This window comes from Leptodactylus fuscus, chromosome 5 (assembly GCF_031893055.1).
Source record: "Leptodactylus fuscus isolate aLepFus1 chromosome 5, aLepFus1.hap2, whole genome shotgun sequence".
NCBI lineage: Eukaryota > Metazoa > Chordata > Amphibia > Anura > Leptodactylidae > Leptodactylus > Leptodactylus fuscus.
The window spans coordinates 147,465,524-147,482,499 of NC_134269.1; the positions used below are offsets into that span (position 1 = coordinate 147,465,524).

The window sequence follows — 16,976 nt, forward strand, 5'->3', positions numbered from 1 at the left end:
TCAGAAGATTTGCCATCCAGATCACTTACTAACAAAATGATTTAGTGCATGCCAGCAATGAGAGATTAGGTCATTCTTAAAATCCCATGTAAAATGAGAATTTTAACTAGGTTCTGAGAAAGCGCACTGTAGTGAGGATGTGTACTTCCACTAGACATATTTCACTTTATTAATGCATTATGTTGAAATCGTTCCAGCTCTCATGTTTGTAAACACACTTTCATTGCAGTGCCTTTGCCGGAGAATATACGCACAACACAGCAACGGGGACGTACAAGTGTGTTGTCTGCGGAGCAACTCTTTTCAGGTAGATGTTGTAATGTGATATATCTGCTGTCTCATGTATTATATGTTTCATCATTTAGGTCTGGTTCACATCTGTGTTGGTATTCCATTCCACTTGGGGACCCCCCGAACGGAATACTGAACGCATTAAAAAGCGGTGAGCAATGAAAGCACACGGACCCCATAGTCTATAATGGGGTCTGTGTGTTTTCCATGCAGTGTCTGCATGAGTCATGCAGAGAGAAAGTACTTGAAGCACTACTTTTCTCTCCGCATGATTTGTGCGGACACTGCATGGAAAACCTAAACCTGGATTTGCAGAATGATGTTTTACATAGTATGGGTTGTTACAGGAGTGGTTATACCACTAATCTGTAGGTTTTTTGTTTTTTTTTTAAAAGGGATTCCTACTACTAAAACTCCTTGCATACAACCATATGACTGGTCAGTGTGTTAACTGGATTTTCCCAGATAGCACACTGACCCATTCATTACTATGGGCTTGTGCACATGACCATGAATTACACAGTCCAGTGTATGGGCCGACAGTCCAGGCCGCAAAATATGGAACAGGTCCTGTTCCTGTCCTATTTTGTGGCTGTGCTTCTGCCGCTCCTATTCATTGCAGAGGCACGGCTGGTGCACGGGCGGCACATGGTCATGTGCAACCAGGCTAACACTTTATGTCTGATGGCTGGGTGCCTAACCAATAGGACTTACAGTAATTAGAATTATTAACACACATCTTTTCATTATTATTGGACTTTCAGAACAGCAATCTCTGTCAGTCCTAGAATGAATGTAGTGGTGGTCACACGCGTGGCATGTGGCACTTGCAGAACCTTAGATACTAACTTGATCCAAAGTAAGAGACAACAAAAAGAATCCGGGAATAAAAATGCACTGCTGTAAATTTGAATTCTGTATTAGGTCAATGGCAACGCATTTTGACACCTGGTCTGGTGTCTTCATCAGGCCAACCTGGCGGTGTTAGTGGGTAACAACCGAAGGACAAGTCCTTGTTCTTGTCATTTCTGTGCCATCCTAGTAGTTGTGCCCTCAGTTATCAAACACTTCTATGCTATACAATAAGTTAGTAAAAGGGAAATCCTTCTAACTCTAGTAGGGAATCTATGCACTTTTGTACTGTAATTTATCATGCTATTGTTATATTCTGCAAGACCTAAGAGGCTCACATACACAACTGATTAGGGGCCTTTTTTAGGCCCTTGGTTGCCATAAAAACACCCTGACATCACATTTGTGGATTGCCAATCGGTCGACAAAGGGAGCACCCTCCCTTTGTCTGACCACTTAGATGTCATCTCCCAATCCTGGCCATTGCCAAGAGGTGGTGAGTGTGAATCACAGCTACTCCATCACTGTTGGTCATGTGGGCACAACTAGTTCACCATGAGATCACAGCATCATATTTTATAGCAGTGGACGCTTCTTACTAACTTTAAGCTCCGTTTATTTACAGTGGCATCCTTGTGCAGTCCTTGATTTTCATTAAGTCATTGACTATAATGGTGCCAATGATTCGCAAAATGGATCAAAATAGAGCACATCTGCATTCTTTTTCCACACACCAGCAATGTCTACATGCGTTCATCAATTGGTTCACAAGTAGATTGCTAAAAGTGGATTTGTGAATATGTCCTTAATTTGATACCACTGTAGGGCCCCACCCTGTTATTGGGGAACCCTGCACAGTCCAATATTGTATGCGTGTTTCTTAGGGCTTATTCACATGACAGTGAAAAATGGACAGGTGACGGCCATCTTTGCAACGTCCACCACATATTCATTTAGAGAATTAATTGAATTCAAGCAAATGAAGCACATTTATTAAGCTACTTGCTCCTTTTTTTGGTGTAAGTTGTGCCTTTTTGAGGTGCTTTTCTGCATTACGCATCATGTATGAAGAATTTGTGCCTTTTTTTCACTGTAATGCTGTTCTCACTACTTTTGCTTTTTGGTGCGAAAAGTGAGCACGGCCTAACTGTAGATCCTTTGCACGCTGTATTTATGACTTGTACCTTTTTAAAAAAGATACAAAAAAGGCACAAATGCACTCCCGTCTATGGACAGCACAAAAGAGCCCATCAATAATATAATAATAACTAGAGATGAGCGAACAGTGTTCTATTGAACTCATGTTCGATCGGATATTAGGCTGTTCGGCATGTTCGAATCGAATCGAACACCGCGTGGTAAAGTGCGCCATTACTCGATTCCCCTCCCACCTTCCCTGGCGCCTTTTTTGCTCCAATAACAGCGCAGGGTAGGGACAGGAACTACGACACCGGTGACGTTGAAAAAAGTAGGCAAAACCCATTGGCTGCCGAAAACATGTGACCTCTAATTTAAAAGAACAGCGCCGCCCAGGTTCGCGTCATTCTGAGCTTGCAATTCACCGAGGACGGAGGTTTCCGTCCAGCTAGCTAGGGCTTAGATTCTGGGTAGGCAGGGACAGGCTAGGATAGGAAGGAGAAGACAACCAACAGCTCTTATAAGAGCTAAATTCCAGGGAGAAGCTTGTCAGTGTAACGTGGCACTGACGGGCTCAATCGCCGCAACCCAGCTTTCCCAGGATCCTGAATGGAATACACTGTCAGTGTATTCCCGTATACCCGATATATACCCCGATACCCGTTCCAACGGTGTGCCCCCCCACCTTCACCCCAGAAATACCCTGCAAGTCCCCTAGCAATAGAATTGGGGCTATATACACCCACAATTTTTACTACTGGTATACAGTGCCATTGTCTGACTGGGAATTCAAAGAATATATTGGGAATACAAATACCCTCATTTCTTGCTACTGCCATATAGTGCCAGTGTCTGACTGGGAATTCAAAGAATATATTGGGGTTACGTGCACCCACAATTTTTACTACTGGTATACAGTGCCATTGTCTGACTGGGAATTCAAAGAATATATTGGGAATACAAATACCCTCATTTCTTGCTACTGCCATATAGTGCCAGTGTCTGACTGGGAATTCAAAGAATATATTGGGGTTACGTGCACCCACAATTTTTACTACTGGTATACAGTGCCATTGTCTGACTGGGAATTCAAAGAATATATTGGGAATACAAATACCCTCATTTCTTGCTACTGCCATATAGTGCCAGTGTCTGACTGGGAATTCAAAGAATATATTGGGGTTACGTGCACCCACAATTTTTACTACTGGTATACAGTGCCATTGTCTGACTGGGAATTCAAAGAATATATTGGGAATACAAATACCCTCATTTCTTGCTACTGCCATATAGTGCCAGTGTCTGACTGGGAATTCAAAGAATATATTGGGGTTACGTGCACCCACAATTTTTACTACTGGTATACAGTGCCATTGTCTGACTGGGAATTCAAAGAATATATTGGGAATACAAATACCCTCATTTCTTGCTACTGCCATATAGTGCCAGTGTCTGACTGGGAATTCAAAGAATATATTGGGGTTACGTGCACCCACAATTTTTACTACTGGTATACAGTGCCATTGTCTGACTGGGAATTCAAAGAATATATTGGGAATACAAATACCCTCATTTCTTGCTACTGCCATATAGTGCCATTGTCTGACTGGGAATTCAAAGAATATATTGGGGTTATAAATACCCTCATTTCTTGCTACTGCCATATAGTGCCAGTTTCTGACTGGTAATTCAAAGAATATATTGGGGTTACGTGCACCCACAATTTTTACTACTGGTATACAGTGCCATTGTCTGACTGGGAATTCAAAGAATATATTGGGAATACAAATACCCTCATTTCTTGCTACTGCCATATAGTGCCAGTGTCTGACTGGGAATTCAAAGAATATATTGGGGTTACGTGCACCCACAATTTTTACTACTGGTATACAGTGCCATTGTCTGACTGGGAATTCAAAGAATATATTGGGAATACAAATACCCTCATTTCTTGCTACTGCCATATAGTGCCAGTGTCTGACTGGGAATTCAAAGAATATATTGGGGTTACGTGCACCCACAATTTTTACTACTGGTATACAGTGCCATTGTCTGACTGGGAATTCAAAGAATATATTGGGAATACAAATACCCTCATTTCTTGCTACTGCCATATAGTGCCAGTGTCTGACTGGGAATTCAAAGAATATATTGGGGTTACGTGCACCCACAATTTTTACTACTGGTATACAGTGCCATTGTCTGACTGGGAATTCAAAGAATATATTGGGAATACAAATACCCTCATTTCTTGCTACTGCCATATAGTGCCAGTGTCTGACTGGGAATTCAAAGAATATATTGGGGTTACGTGCACCCACAATTTTTACTACTGGTATATAGTGCCATTGTCTGACTGGGAATTCAAAGAATATATTGGGAATACAAATACCCTCATTTCTTGCTACTGCCATATAGTGCCAGTGTCTGACTGGGAATTCAAAGAATATATTGGGGTTACGTGCACCCACAATTTTTACTACTGGTATACAGTGCCATTGTCTGACTGGGAATTCAAAGAATATATTGGGGTTATAAATACCCTCATTTCTTGCTACTGCCATATAGTGCCAGTGTCTGACTGGGAATTCAAAGAATATATTGGGGTTACGTGCACCCACAATTTTTACTACTGGTATACAGTGCCATTGTCTGACTGGGAATTCAAAGAATATATTGGGAATACAAATACCCTCATTTCTTGCTACTGCCATATAGTGCCAGTGTCTGACTGGGAATTCAAAGAATATATTGGGGTTACGTGCACCCACAATTTTTACTACTGGTATACAGTGCCATTGTCTGACTGGGAATTCAAAGAATATATTGGGAATACAAATACCCTCATTTCTTGCTACTGCCATATAGTGCCAGTGTCTGACTGGGAATTCAAAGAATATATTGGGGTTACGTGCACCCACAATTTTTACTACTGGTATACAGTGCCATTGTCTGACTGGGAATTCAAAGAATATATTGGGAATACAAATACCCTCATTTCTTGCTACTGCCATATAGTGCCAGTGTCTGACTGGGAATTCAAAGAATATATTGGGGTTACGTGCACCCACAATTTTTACTACTGGTATACAGTGCCATTGTCTGACTGGGAATTCAAAGAATATATTGGGGTTATAAATACCCTCATTTCTTGCTACTGCCATATAGTGCCAGTTTCTGACTGGTAATTCAAAGAATATATTGGGGTTACGTGCACCCACAATTTTTACTACTGGTATACAGTGCCATTGTCTGACTGGGAATTCAAAGAATATATTGGGAATACAAATACCCTCATTTCTTGCTACTGCCATATAGTGCCAGTGTCTGACTGGGAATTCAAAGAATATATTGGGGTTACGTGCACCCACAATTTTTACTACTGGTATACAGTGCCATTGTCTGACTGGGAATTCAAAGAATATATTGGGAATACAAATACCCTCATTTCTTGCTACTGCCATATAGTGCCAGTGTCTGACTGGGAATTCAAAGAATATATTGGGGTTACGTGCACCCACAATTTTTACTACTGGTATACAGTGCCATTGTCTGACTGGGAATTCAAAGAATATATTGGGAATACAAATACCCTCATTTCTTGCTACTGCCATATAGTGCCAGTGTCTGACTGGGAATTCAAAGAATATATTGGGGTTACGTGCACCCACAATTTTTACTACTGGTATACAGTGCCATTGTCTGACTGGGAATTCAAAGAATATATTGGGAATACAAATACCCTCATTTCTTGCTACTGCCATATAGTGCCAGTGTCTGACTGGTAATTCAAAGAATATATTGGGGTTACGTGCACCCACAATTTTTACTACTGGTATACAGTGCCATTGTCTGACTGGGAATTCAAAGAATATATTGGGGTTATAAATACCCTCATTTCTTGCTACTGCCATATAGTGCCAGTTTCTGACTGGTAATTCAAAGAATATATTGGGGTTACGTGCACCCACAATTTTTACTACTGGTATACAGTGCCATTGTCTGACTGGGAATTCAAAGAATATATTGGGAATACAAATACCCTCATTTCTTGCTACTGCCATATAGTGCCAGTGTCTGACTGGGAATTCAAAGAATATATTGGGGTTACGTGCACCCACAATTTTTACTACTGGTATACAGTGCCAATTTCTAACTAGGAATTCAAAATGCGCAAGGCTCCCGGAAAGGGACGTGGACGAGGCCGTGGGCGAGGTCGGGGGAATGGTTCTGGGGAGCAAGGTAGCAGTGAAGCCACAGGGCGTCCCGTGCCTACTCCTGTGGGGCAGCAAGCATTGCGCCACTCCACAGTGCCAGGGTTGCTTGCCACATTAACTAAACTGCAGGGTACAAACCTTAGTAGGCCCGAGAACCAGGAACAGGTCTTGCAATGGCTGTCAGAGAACGCTTACAGCACATTGTCCAGCAGCCAGTCAGACTCTGCCTCCTCTCCTCCTATTACCCAACAGTCTTGTCTTCCTTCCTCCCAAAATTCCGAAGCTTTACAGAACAATAACCCAAACTGTCCCTGCTCCCCAGAGCTGTTCTCCGCTCCTTTCATTGTCCCTCAACCTGCCTCTCCACGTCACGATTCCACGAACCTAACAGAGGAGCATCTGTGTCCAGATGCTCAAACACTAGAGTCTCCTCCATCTCCGTTCGATTTGGTGGTGGATGACCAGCAACCCACCCTCATCGACGATGATGTGACGCAGTTGCCGTCAGGGCATCCAGTTGACCGGCGCATTGTGCGGGAGGAGGAGATGAGACAGGAGTTGGAAGAGGAAGTGGTGGATGATGAGGACACTGACCCGACCTGGACAGGGGGGATGTCAAGCGGGGAAAGTAGTGTGGATGTTGAGGCAGGTGCAGCACCAAAAAGGGTAGCTAGAGGCAGAGGCAGAGGTCAGCAGCTTAGGCGAAGCCAGGCCACACCCGGAATCTCCCAAGATGTTCCAGTTCGTACCCAGCCCCGAAAAACTCCCACCTCGAGGGCACGTTTCTCGAAGGTGTGGAGTTTTTTCAAGGAATGCGCCGAGGACAGATATAGTGTTGTCTGCACAATTTGCCTCTCGAAATTGATTAGGGGCTCTGAGAAGAGCAACCTGTCCACCACTTCAATGCGCTGTCATTTGGAATCCAAGCACTGGAATCAGTGGCAGGCAGCAACGGCAGGACAAAGGCCGCCTGCCGTTCACGCCACTGCCACTGCCTCTGCCACTGCCTCTGCCACTGCCACTGCTGACTGTGCTGGCGATGCACTCCAGAGGACGAGCCAGGACACCACTTCATCTGCCTCCGCCACTTTGTTGACTTCTACCTCATCCTCCCCTGGTCCTGTCTTATCTCCTTCTCCTGCACCATCAAAGGCACCATCAGGCGTTTCTTTACAACAACCCACCATCTCTCAGACATTGGAGCGGCGGCAGAAATACACTGCTAACCACCCACACGCGCAAGCCTTGAACGCCAACATCGCTAAACTGCTGGCCCAGGAGATGTTGGCGTTCCGGCTTGTTGAAACTCCCGCCTTCCTGGACCTGATGGCAACTGCGGCACCTCGCTATGCCGTCCCTAGCCGTCACTACTTCTCCCGGTGTGCCGTCCCCGCCTTGCACCAGCACGTGTCACTCAACATCAGGCGGGCCCTTAGTTCCGCGCTTTGCACAAAGGTCCACTTGACCACCGACGCGTGGACAAGTGCATGCGGACAGGGACGCTACATTTCACTGACGGCACACTGGGTGAATGTAGTTGAGGCTGGGACTGCTTCCCAAACTGGCCCGGTGTACCTCGTCTCCCCGCCTAACATTCCTGGCAGGGACACGAGAAGAACACCCCCCTCCTCCTCCTCCTCTACCGCCTCCTCCTCCGCCACCGCCTCCTCCTCCGCCACCGCCTCCTCCTCCGCTGTTAGATTGACCCCAGCTACGAGTTGGAAACGTTGCAGCACTGGCGTTGGTAGACGTCAGCAGGCTGTGCTGAAGCTGATCAGCTTGGGGGACAGACAGCACACTGCCTCCGAGGTGAGGGATGCCCTCCTCGATGAGACGGCAATATGGTTTGAGCCGCTGCACCTGGGCCCAGGCATGGTCGTTTGTGATAACGGCCGGAACCTGGTAGCAGCTCTGGAGCTTGCCGGACTCCAACATGTTCCATGCCTGGCCCACGTCTTCAACCTAGTGGTGCAACGTTTCCTAAAGAGCTACCCCAATGTTCCAGAGCTACTGGTGAAAGTGCGGCGCATGTGCGCCCACTTTCGCAAGTCGACAGTAGCCGCTGCTAGCTTAAAATCTCTCCAGCAACGCCTGCATGTGCCACAACACCGGCTTTTGTGCGACGTCCCCACACGCTGGAACTCAACGTTTCAGATGTTGAATAGAGTGGTTGAGCAGCAGAGACCTTTGATGGAATACCAGCTACAAAACCCTAGGGTGCCACAAAGTCAGCTGCCTCAGTTTCACATCCATGAGTGGCCATGGATGAGAGACCTTTGTGACATCCTACGGGTCTTTGAGGAGTCCACAAGGAGGGTGAGCTCTGAGGATGCGATGGTGAGCCTTACAATCCCGCTCTTGTGTGTTCTGAGAGAATCCCTGATTGACATCAGGGATAACTCAGATCACACAGAGGAGTTAGGGATAGCATCCGATCCGTCACAGCTGGAGAGTAGGTCCACACATCTGTCCGCTTCACTGCGTTTAATGGAGGAGGAGGAGGAGGAAGAAGAGTTGTCCGATGATGTGATGGTGATACAGGAGGCTTCCGGGCAACTTCGAATCGTCCCATTGTTGCAGCGCGGATGGGTAGACATGGAGGATGAGGAGGAAATGGAGATTGAACTTTCCGGTGGGGCCAGAGGAGTCATGCCAACTAACACTGTGGCAGACATGGCTGAGTTCATGTTGGGGTGCTTTACAACCGACAAGCGTATTGTCAAAATCATGGAGGACAACCAGTACTGGATCTTTGCTATCCTTGACCCCCGGTATAAAAACAACATCTCGTCTTTTATTCCGGTAGAGGGGAGGGCCAATCGCATCAATGCTTGCCACAGGCAATTGGTGCAGAATATGATGGAGATGTTTCCAGCATGTGACGTTGGCGGCAGGGAGGGCAGTTCCTCCAGTAGGCAACCAAGTTCTCACCGGTCCACACAAACGAGGGGCACACTGTCTAAGGTCTGGGACACCTTGATGGCACCCCCTCGCCAAAGTGCCGCCACGGAGGGTCCTAGTGTCACCAGGCGTGAGAAGTATAGGCGCATGTTGCGGGAATACCTTTCCGACCACAGCCCTGTCCTCTCCGACCCCTCTGCGCCCTACACGTATTGGGTGTCGAAGTTGGACCTGTGGCTTGAACTTGCCCTATATGCCTTGGAGGTGCTGTCCTGTCCTGCCGCCAGCGTCCTATCTGAGAGGGTGTTCAGTGCAGCCGGTGGCATCATCACTGACAAGCGCACCCGTCTGTCAGCTGAGAGTGCCGACCGGCTCACTTTGATAAAAATGAACCACCACTGGATAGAGCCTTCATTTTTGTGCCCACCTGTGTAAAGCACCCCAACATGAAACTCCATGTCTGTACTCAACCTCTCCAATTCCTCCGCATCCTCATACTCATCCACCATAAGCGTTGCACAATTCTGCTAATACTAGGCTCCCTCCAACATGATTTCCCCCAACTCTGCTGGTTAGAGGCTCCCTCCACCCTGATTTCCACCAACTCTGCTGGTTAGAGGCTCCCTCCACCCTGCTTTCCCACAACTCTGCTGGTTAGAGGCTCCCTCCACCATGAATTTGCCCAAACTGGGCTGTTTAGAGGCTCCCTCCACCATGAATTGGTCCAAACTGGGGTTTTTAGAGGCTCCCTCCACCATGAATTGGTCCAAACTTGGCTGTTTAGAGGCTCCCTCCACCATGAATTGGTCCAAACTTGGCTGTTTAGAGGCTCCCTCCACCATGAATTGGTCCAAACTGGGGTGGTTAGAGGCTCCCTCCACCATTAATTGGTCCAAACTGGGCTGGTTAGAGGCTCCCTCCACCATTAATTGGTCCAAACTGGGCTGGTTAGAGGCTCCCTCCACCATGAATTGGTCCAAACTGGGCTGTTTAGAGGCTCCCTCCACCATGAATTTGCCCAAACTGGGCTGGTTAGAGGCTCCCTCCACCATGAATTGGTCCAAACTGGGGTTTTTAGAGGCTCCCTCCACCATGAATTGGTCCAAACTTGGCTGTTTAGAGGCTCCCTCCACCATTAATTGGTCCAAACTGGGCTGGTTAGAGGCTCCCTCCACCATGAATTGGTCCAAACTGGGTTTTTTAGAGGCTCCCTCCACCATGAATTTGCCCAAACTGGGCTGTTTAGAGGCTCCCTCCACCATGAATTGGTCCAAACTGGGCTGGTTAGAGGCTCCCTCCACCATGAATTTCCCAAAACTTGGCTGTTTAGAGGCTCCCTCCACCATTAATTGGTCCAAACTGGGCTGGTTAGAGGCTCCCTCCACCATGAATTGGTCCAAACTTGGCTGTTTAGAGGCTCCCTCCACCATGAATTGGTCCAAACTGGGGTGGTTAGAGGCTCCCTCCACCATTAATTGGTCCAAACTGGGCTGGTTAGAGGCTCCCTCCACCATTAATTGGTCCAAACTGGGCTGGTTAGAGGCTCCCTCCACCATGAATTGGTCCAAACTGGGGTTTTTAGAGGCTCCCTCCACCATGAATTGGTCCAAACTTGGCTGTTTAGAGGCTCCCTCCACCATTAATTGGTCCAAACTGGGCTGGTTAGAGGCTCCCTCCACCATGAATTGGTCCAAACTGGGTTTTTTAGAGGCTCCCTCCACCATGAATTGGTCCAAACTGGGGTTTTTAGAGGCTCCCTCCACCATGAGTTGGTCCAAACTGGGCTGTTTAGCGGCTCCCTCCACCATTAATTGGTCCAAACTGGGCTGGTTAGAGGCTCCCTCCACCATGAATTTGCCCAAACTGGGCTGTTTAGAGGCTCCCTCCACCATGAATTGGTCCAAACTGGGCTGGTTAGAGGCTCCCTCCACCATGAATTTCCCAAAACTTGGCTGTTTAGAGGCTCCCTCCACCATTAATTGGTCCAAACTGGGCTGGTTAGAGGCTCCCTCCACCATGAATTGGTCCAAACTGGGGTTTTTAGAGGCTCCCTCCACCATGAATTGGTCCAAACTTGGCTGTTTAGAGGCTCCCTCCACCATGAATTGGTCCAAACTGGGGTGGTTAGAGGCTCCCTCCACCATTAATTGGTCCAAACTGGGCTGGTTAGAGGCTCCCTCCACCATTAATTGGTCCAAATTGGGCTGGTTAGAGGCTCCCTCCACCATTAATTGGTCCAAACTGGGCTGGTTAGAGGCTCCCTCCACCATTAATTGGTCCAAACTGGGCTGGTTAGAGGCTCCCTCCACCATGAATTTGCCCAAACTGGGCTGTTTAGAGGCTCCCTCCACCATGAATTTGCCCAAACTGGGCTGGTTAGAGGCTCCCTCCACCATGAATTGGTCCAAACTGGGGTTTTTAGAGGCTCCCTCCACCATGAATTGGTCCAAACTTGGCTGTTTAGAGGCTCCCTCCACCATGAATTGGTCCAAACTGGGGTGGTTAGAGGCTCCCTCCACCATTAATTGGTCCAAACTGGGCTGGTTAGAGGCTCCCTCCACCATTAATTGGTCCAAACTGGGCTGGTTAGAGGCTCCCTCCACCATGAATTTGCCCAAACTGGGCTGTTTAGAGGCTCCCTCCACCATGAATTGGTCCAAACTGGGCTGGTTAGAGGCTCCCTCCACCATGAATTTCCCAAAACTTGGCTGTTTAGAGGCTCCCTCCACCATTAATTGGTCCAAACTGGGCTGGTTAGAGGCTCCCTCCACCATGAATTGGTCCAAACTGGGGTTTTTAGAGGCTCCCTCCACCATGAATTGGTCCAAACTTGGCTGTTTAGAGGCTCCCTCCACCATGAATTGGTCCAAACTGGGGTGGTTAGAGGCTCCCTCCACCATTAATTGGTCCAAACTGGGCTGGTTAGAGGCTCCCTCCACCATTAATTGGTCCAAACTGGGCTGGTTAGAGGCTCCCTCCACCATTAATTGGTCCAAACTGGGCTGGTTAGAGGCTCCCTCCACCATTAATTGGTCCAAACTGGGCTGGTTAGAGGCTCCCTCCACCATGAATTGGTCCAAACTGGGCTGTTTAGAGGCTCCCTCCACCATGAATTTGCCCAAACTGGGCTGGTTAGAGGCTCCCTCCACCATGAATTGGTCCAAACTGGGGGTTTTAGAGGCTCCCTCCACCATGAATTGGTCCAAACTTGGCTGTTTAGAGGCTCCCTCCACCATGAATTGGTCCAAACTGGGGTGGTTAGAGGCTCCCTCCACCATTAATTGGTCCAAACTGGGCTGGTTAGAGGCTCCCTCCACCATTAATTGGTCCAAACTGGGCTGGTTAGAGGCTCCCTCCACCATGAATTTGCCCAAACTGGGCTGGTTAGAGGCTCCCTCCACCATTAATTGGTCCAAACTGGGCTGGTTAGAGGCTCCCTCCACCATGAATTTGCCCAAACTGGGCTGTTTAGAGGCTCCCTCCACCATGAATTTGCCCAAACTGGGCTGGTTAGAGGCTCCCTCCACCATGAATTGGTCCAAACTGGGGTTTTTAGAGGCTCCCTCCACCATGAATTGGTCCAAACTTGGCTGTTTAGAGGCTCCCTCCACCATGAATTGGTCCAAACTGGGGTGGTTAGAGGCTCCCTCCACCATTAATTGGTCCAAACTGGGCTGGTTAGAGGCTCCCTCCACCATTAATTGGTCCAAACTGGGCTGGTTAGAGGCTCCCTCCACCATGAATTTGCCCAAACTGGGCTGTTTAGAGGCTCCCTCCACCATGAATTTGCCCAAACTGGGCTGGTTAGAGGCTCCCTCCACCATGAATTGGTCCAAACTGGGGTTTTTAGAGGCTCCCTCCACCATGAATTGGTCCAAACTTGGCTGTTTAGAGGCTCCCTCCACCATGAATTGGTCCAAACTGGGCTGGTTAGAGGCTCCCTCCACCATGAATTTCCCAAAACTTGGCTGTTTAGAGGCTCCCTCCACCATTAATTGGTCCAAACTGGGCTGGTTAGAGGCTCCCTCCACCATGAATTTGCCCAAACTGGGCTGTTTAGAGGCTCCCTCCACCATGAATTTGCCCAAACTGGGCTGGTTAGAGGCTCCCTCCACCATGAATTGGTCCAAACTGGGTTTTTTAGAGGCTCCCTCCACCATGAATTGGTCCAAACTGGGCTGTTTAGAGGCTCCCTCCACCATGAATTTGCCCAAACTGGGCTGTTTAGCGGCTCCCTCCACCATTAATTGGTCCAAACTGGGCTGGTTAGAGGCTCCCTCCACCATGAATTTGCCCAAACTGGGCTGGTTAGAGGCTCCCTCCACCATGAATTGGTCCAAACTGGGGTTTTTAGAGGCTCCCTCCACCATGAATTGGTCCAAACTTGGCTGTTTAGAGGCTCCCTCCACCATGAATTGGTCCAAACTGGGGTGGTTAGAGGCTCCCTCCACCATTAATTGGTCCAAACTGGGCTGGTTAGAGGCTCCCTCCACCATTAATTGGTCCAAACTGGGCTGGTTAGAGGCTCCCTCCACCATTAATTGGTCCAAACTGGGCTGGTTAGAGGCTCCCTCCACCATTAATTGGTCCAAACTGGGCTGGTTAGAGGCTCCCTCCACCATGAATTGGTCCAAACTGGGCTGTTTAGAGGCTCCCTCCACCATGAATTTGCCCAAACTGGGCTGGTTAGAGGCTCCCTCCACCATGAATTGGTCCAAACTGGGGTTTTTAGAGGCTCCCTCCACCATGAATTGGTCCAAACTTGGCTGTTTAGAGGCTCCCTCCACCATGAATTGGTCCAAACTGGGGTGGTTAGAGGCTCCCTCCACCATTAATTGGTCCAAACTGGGCTGGTTAGAGGCTCCCTCCACCATTAATTGGTCCAAACTGGGCTGGTTAGAGGCTCCCTCCACCATGAATTTGCCCAAACTGGGCTGGTTAGAGGCTCCCTCCACCATGAATTGGTCCAAACTGGGTTTTTTAGAGGCTCCCTCCACCATGAATTTGCCCAAACTGGGCTGGTTAGAGGCTCCCTCCACCATGAATTGGTCCAAACTGGGGTTTTTAGAGGCTCCCTCCACCATGAATTTGCCCAAACTGGGGTGTTTAGAGGCTCCCTCCACCATGAATTTGCCCAAACTCTGCTGGTTAGAGGCTCAATCCACCCTGATTTTCAAAACAAATGTTGGTGCCAACCTCAACTTACTACAAGGGCCAAATTCACTGCTGGTGACAAGCTCTCCTCACTGCAAGTGCCAAATACACATGTTTCAAGGTGTTTTCCTACTGTCAGAGAGGTGGTATTGAGTGTGTAAAGTGTGTAGTTGTTAGGCTGTGATGTTGGGGTAATAGAGGGTCTTTGGTGTGTTAGATGCCCCCAGACATGCTTCCCCTGCTGTCCCAGTGTCATTCCAGAGGTGTTGGCATCATTTCCTGGGGTGTCATAGTGGACTTGGTGACCCTCCAGACACGGATTTGGGTTTCCCCCTTAACGAGTATCTGTTCCCCATAGACTATAATGGGGTTCGAAACCCGTTCGAACACACGAACATTGAGCGGCTGTTCGAATCGAATTTCGAACCTCGAACATTTTAGTGTTCGCTCATCTCTAATAATAACAGGTTATAATGCATTAGAAAGGAGCATTTGCACCTTTTTCGTGGATTTTTGACTAAAAAGGGCTAATTGTACATGGCCAAAAAAGACGCATGTAAACTAACTAACTAATATGTTACATAGTTGATGAGGTTGGATAAAGACATTAGTCCATCAAGTTCAACCTATAACCCTACAATCCCTACAGTGTTGATCCAGGGGAAGGCAAAAACCCCCATGAGGCTCATGTACAACATTTAACAAGGAGTTGTGCCACATCATAAATAAGCACCACAGTAAAATTAATCTAAAAAAGGCGCATCTGCTAAAAGTATGGCCAAAAAAAGGGAAGATGATAAATAACCCCCAATGCCAGTCTAGCCATCAAAAACTGACGTGCTTTATCGTTATCCTTTTTCACGAACATGCAGATCCAATAGAAATCAAAACATATATTTCTATCTGATATAAAAAATGGAAGAACAGAACAGATTCAAAACATATGAAAAACGGCCGACAGAAACCAACACTGTGTTACAAGTCCCAATTGCTCCCCAACTAACAATTAATATTTATTTATATATAAATAAAGACAGACCACACCTTTAATTTGTGGACTAAATTTGCCCGCAATGCCATCATCAACAACAGGGTTACGAAGATAATAATTAATAAATAATAATAATAATTAATAAAAATAAATTAAAACATTAAGATTAGAACAATTGAAATGAATCATAACAGTGTTAAACCAGTTCCCCCAGCAAAACCCCACTAATAAAGCATTGCGACACAGCTCGTAAACTTGATATAAAACAGGGTGGGAGGGTGGGTGCTGCTGCTCCATCAGGATCCAGGGGACGAAGATGCCTGAAGCTGCTCACACGGCTCTATTTATAATCTCATATTTTCCCGCCATTGAAGCCAATGGTCCAATCAGCGGACGATCCTGCTGCTAGAAGATTCCAGAACCTGCTCGTGCCAGAGGCATAGCTGACCCAGGGAAGACCTTGATCTTGTAAGAACCACTAGAGATAGAAATAAGGGGGGGAAGGAGAAGGACCATACCACCACCGAATAAAATGTAAACATAAATAACTTTCTCTGGTGCTGGTCCCGTAACACCGTGGGTCCCATCCCATCATAGATGTCACTGTCTTGTGCATAAGGCCTTATGGCTTGAAAAGGTTGTAAATAAAGCAAAAAAAAAAAAGAATACTAGTATATTATCAAGTAAGAATTGAATTGTAATAGAATATTGAAACCATTAGGAAGCTTAGAGTGTGTTAAAGCCAAAAATCAGCTGTGAAGGCACATTGATCTCCCATGAAAGTCACCAGCAGTACTCAGCTTGAGATTTCACATTCTTGGAGCCAGATGCAATAAGTGAGACACCCAACCATTATTTCCATGAGACAGATCAGTTTCATGATCCTAAGGAGAGCAGGATGTAACAGAGTGATCAAGATGGATAAGCCAATGTTTTATAGTTCTGTAAATTGGAGGTTCACCTAGTAGTACTAGAAGACCTCATTCTCCAGTACTGAACAATAGTACTAGTTGGGTAGCACACTCATGGTAGTGATAGATGAGTGCAGATTCTGTGTCACTGTCTCCCTACGGATCCCAGTCCAAATCAAGCACTTGGTTAGACTTCTTAAGATTTACTGTAACAATAATGGATTTTTTCCAGTGCAAAGATTTTTTTAGATCACTGAAAAAATCCAACATGGAGTCCTGTTTTATTCTCATGATTTGGACTCCTGCTCCAGTATGGATTCTTCAATGTCTGAAATTATTTGTCTTACCTCACAAAAGAAAAGACTTGTATTTAAATTTTTTAAAATAAAAGATATAGCACAATATGGATCATTTGTTGGTCTCTACCTGCTCTAGAAGTGTCTCTAAAGAGTCATTTACTGATATGTAAACCATAAGCATGCTCCGAGCCTATGCACTAATTGATTTGAGAGCTGCTTGAAG

General features: G+C 46.8%; 1 protein-coding gene across 1 annotated transcript in view; it reads left to right on the plus strand.

The window, feature by feature from the left end:
* Positions 1-16,976, plus strand: part of MSRB3 (methionine sulfoxide reductase B3) — an 82,723-nt gene that overhangs the window by 43,966 nt on the left and 21,781 nt on the right. Inside the window, exon 4 of the mRNA XM_075274449.1 lies at positions 230-307. Coding sequence (XP_075130550.1) covers positions 230-307 — 78 coding nt within the window. The remainder of the gene's footprint in view (positions 1-229; positions 308-16,976) is intronic.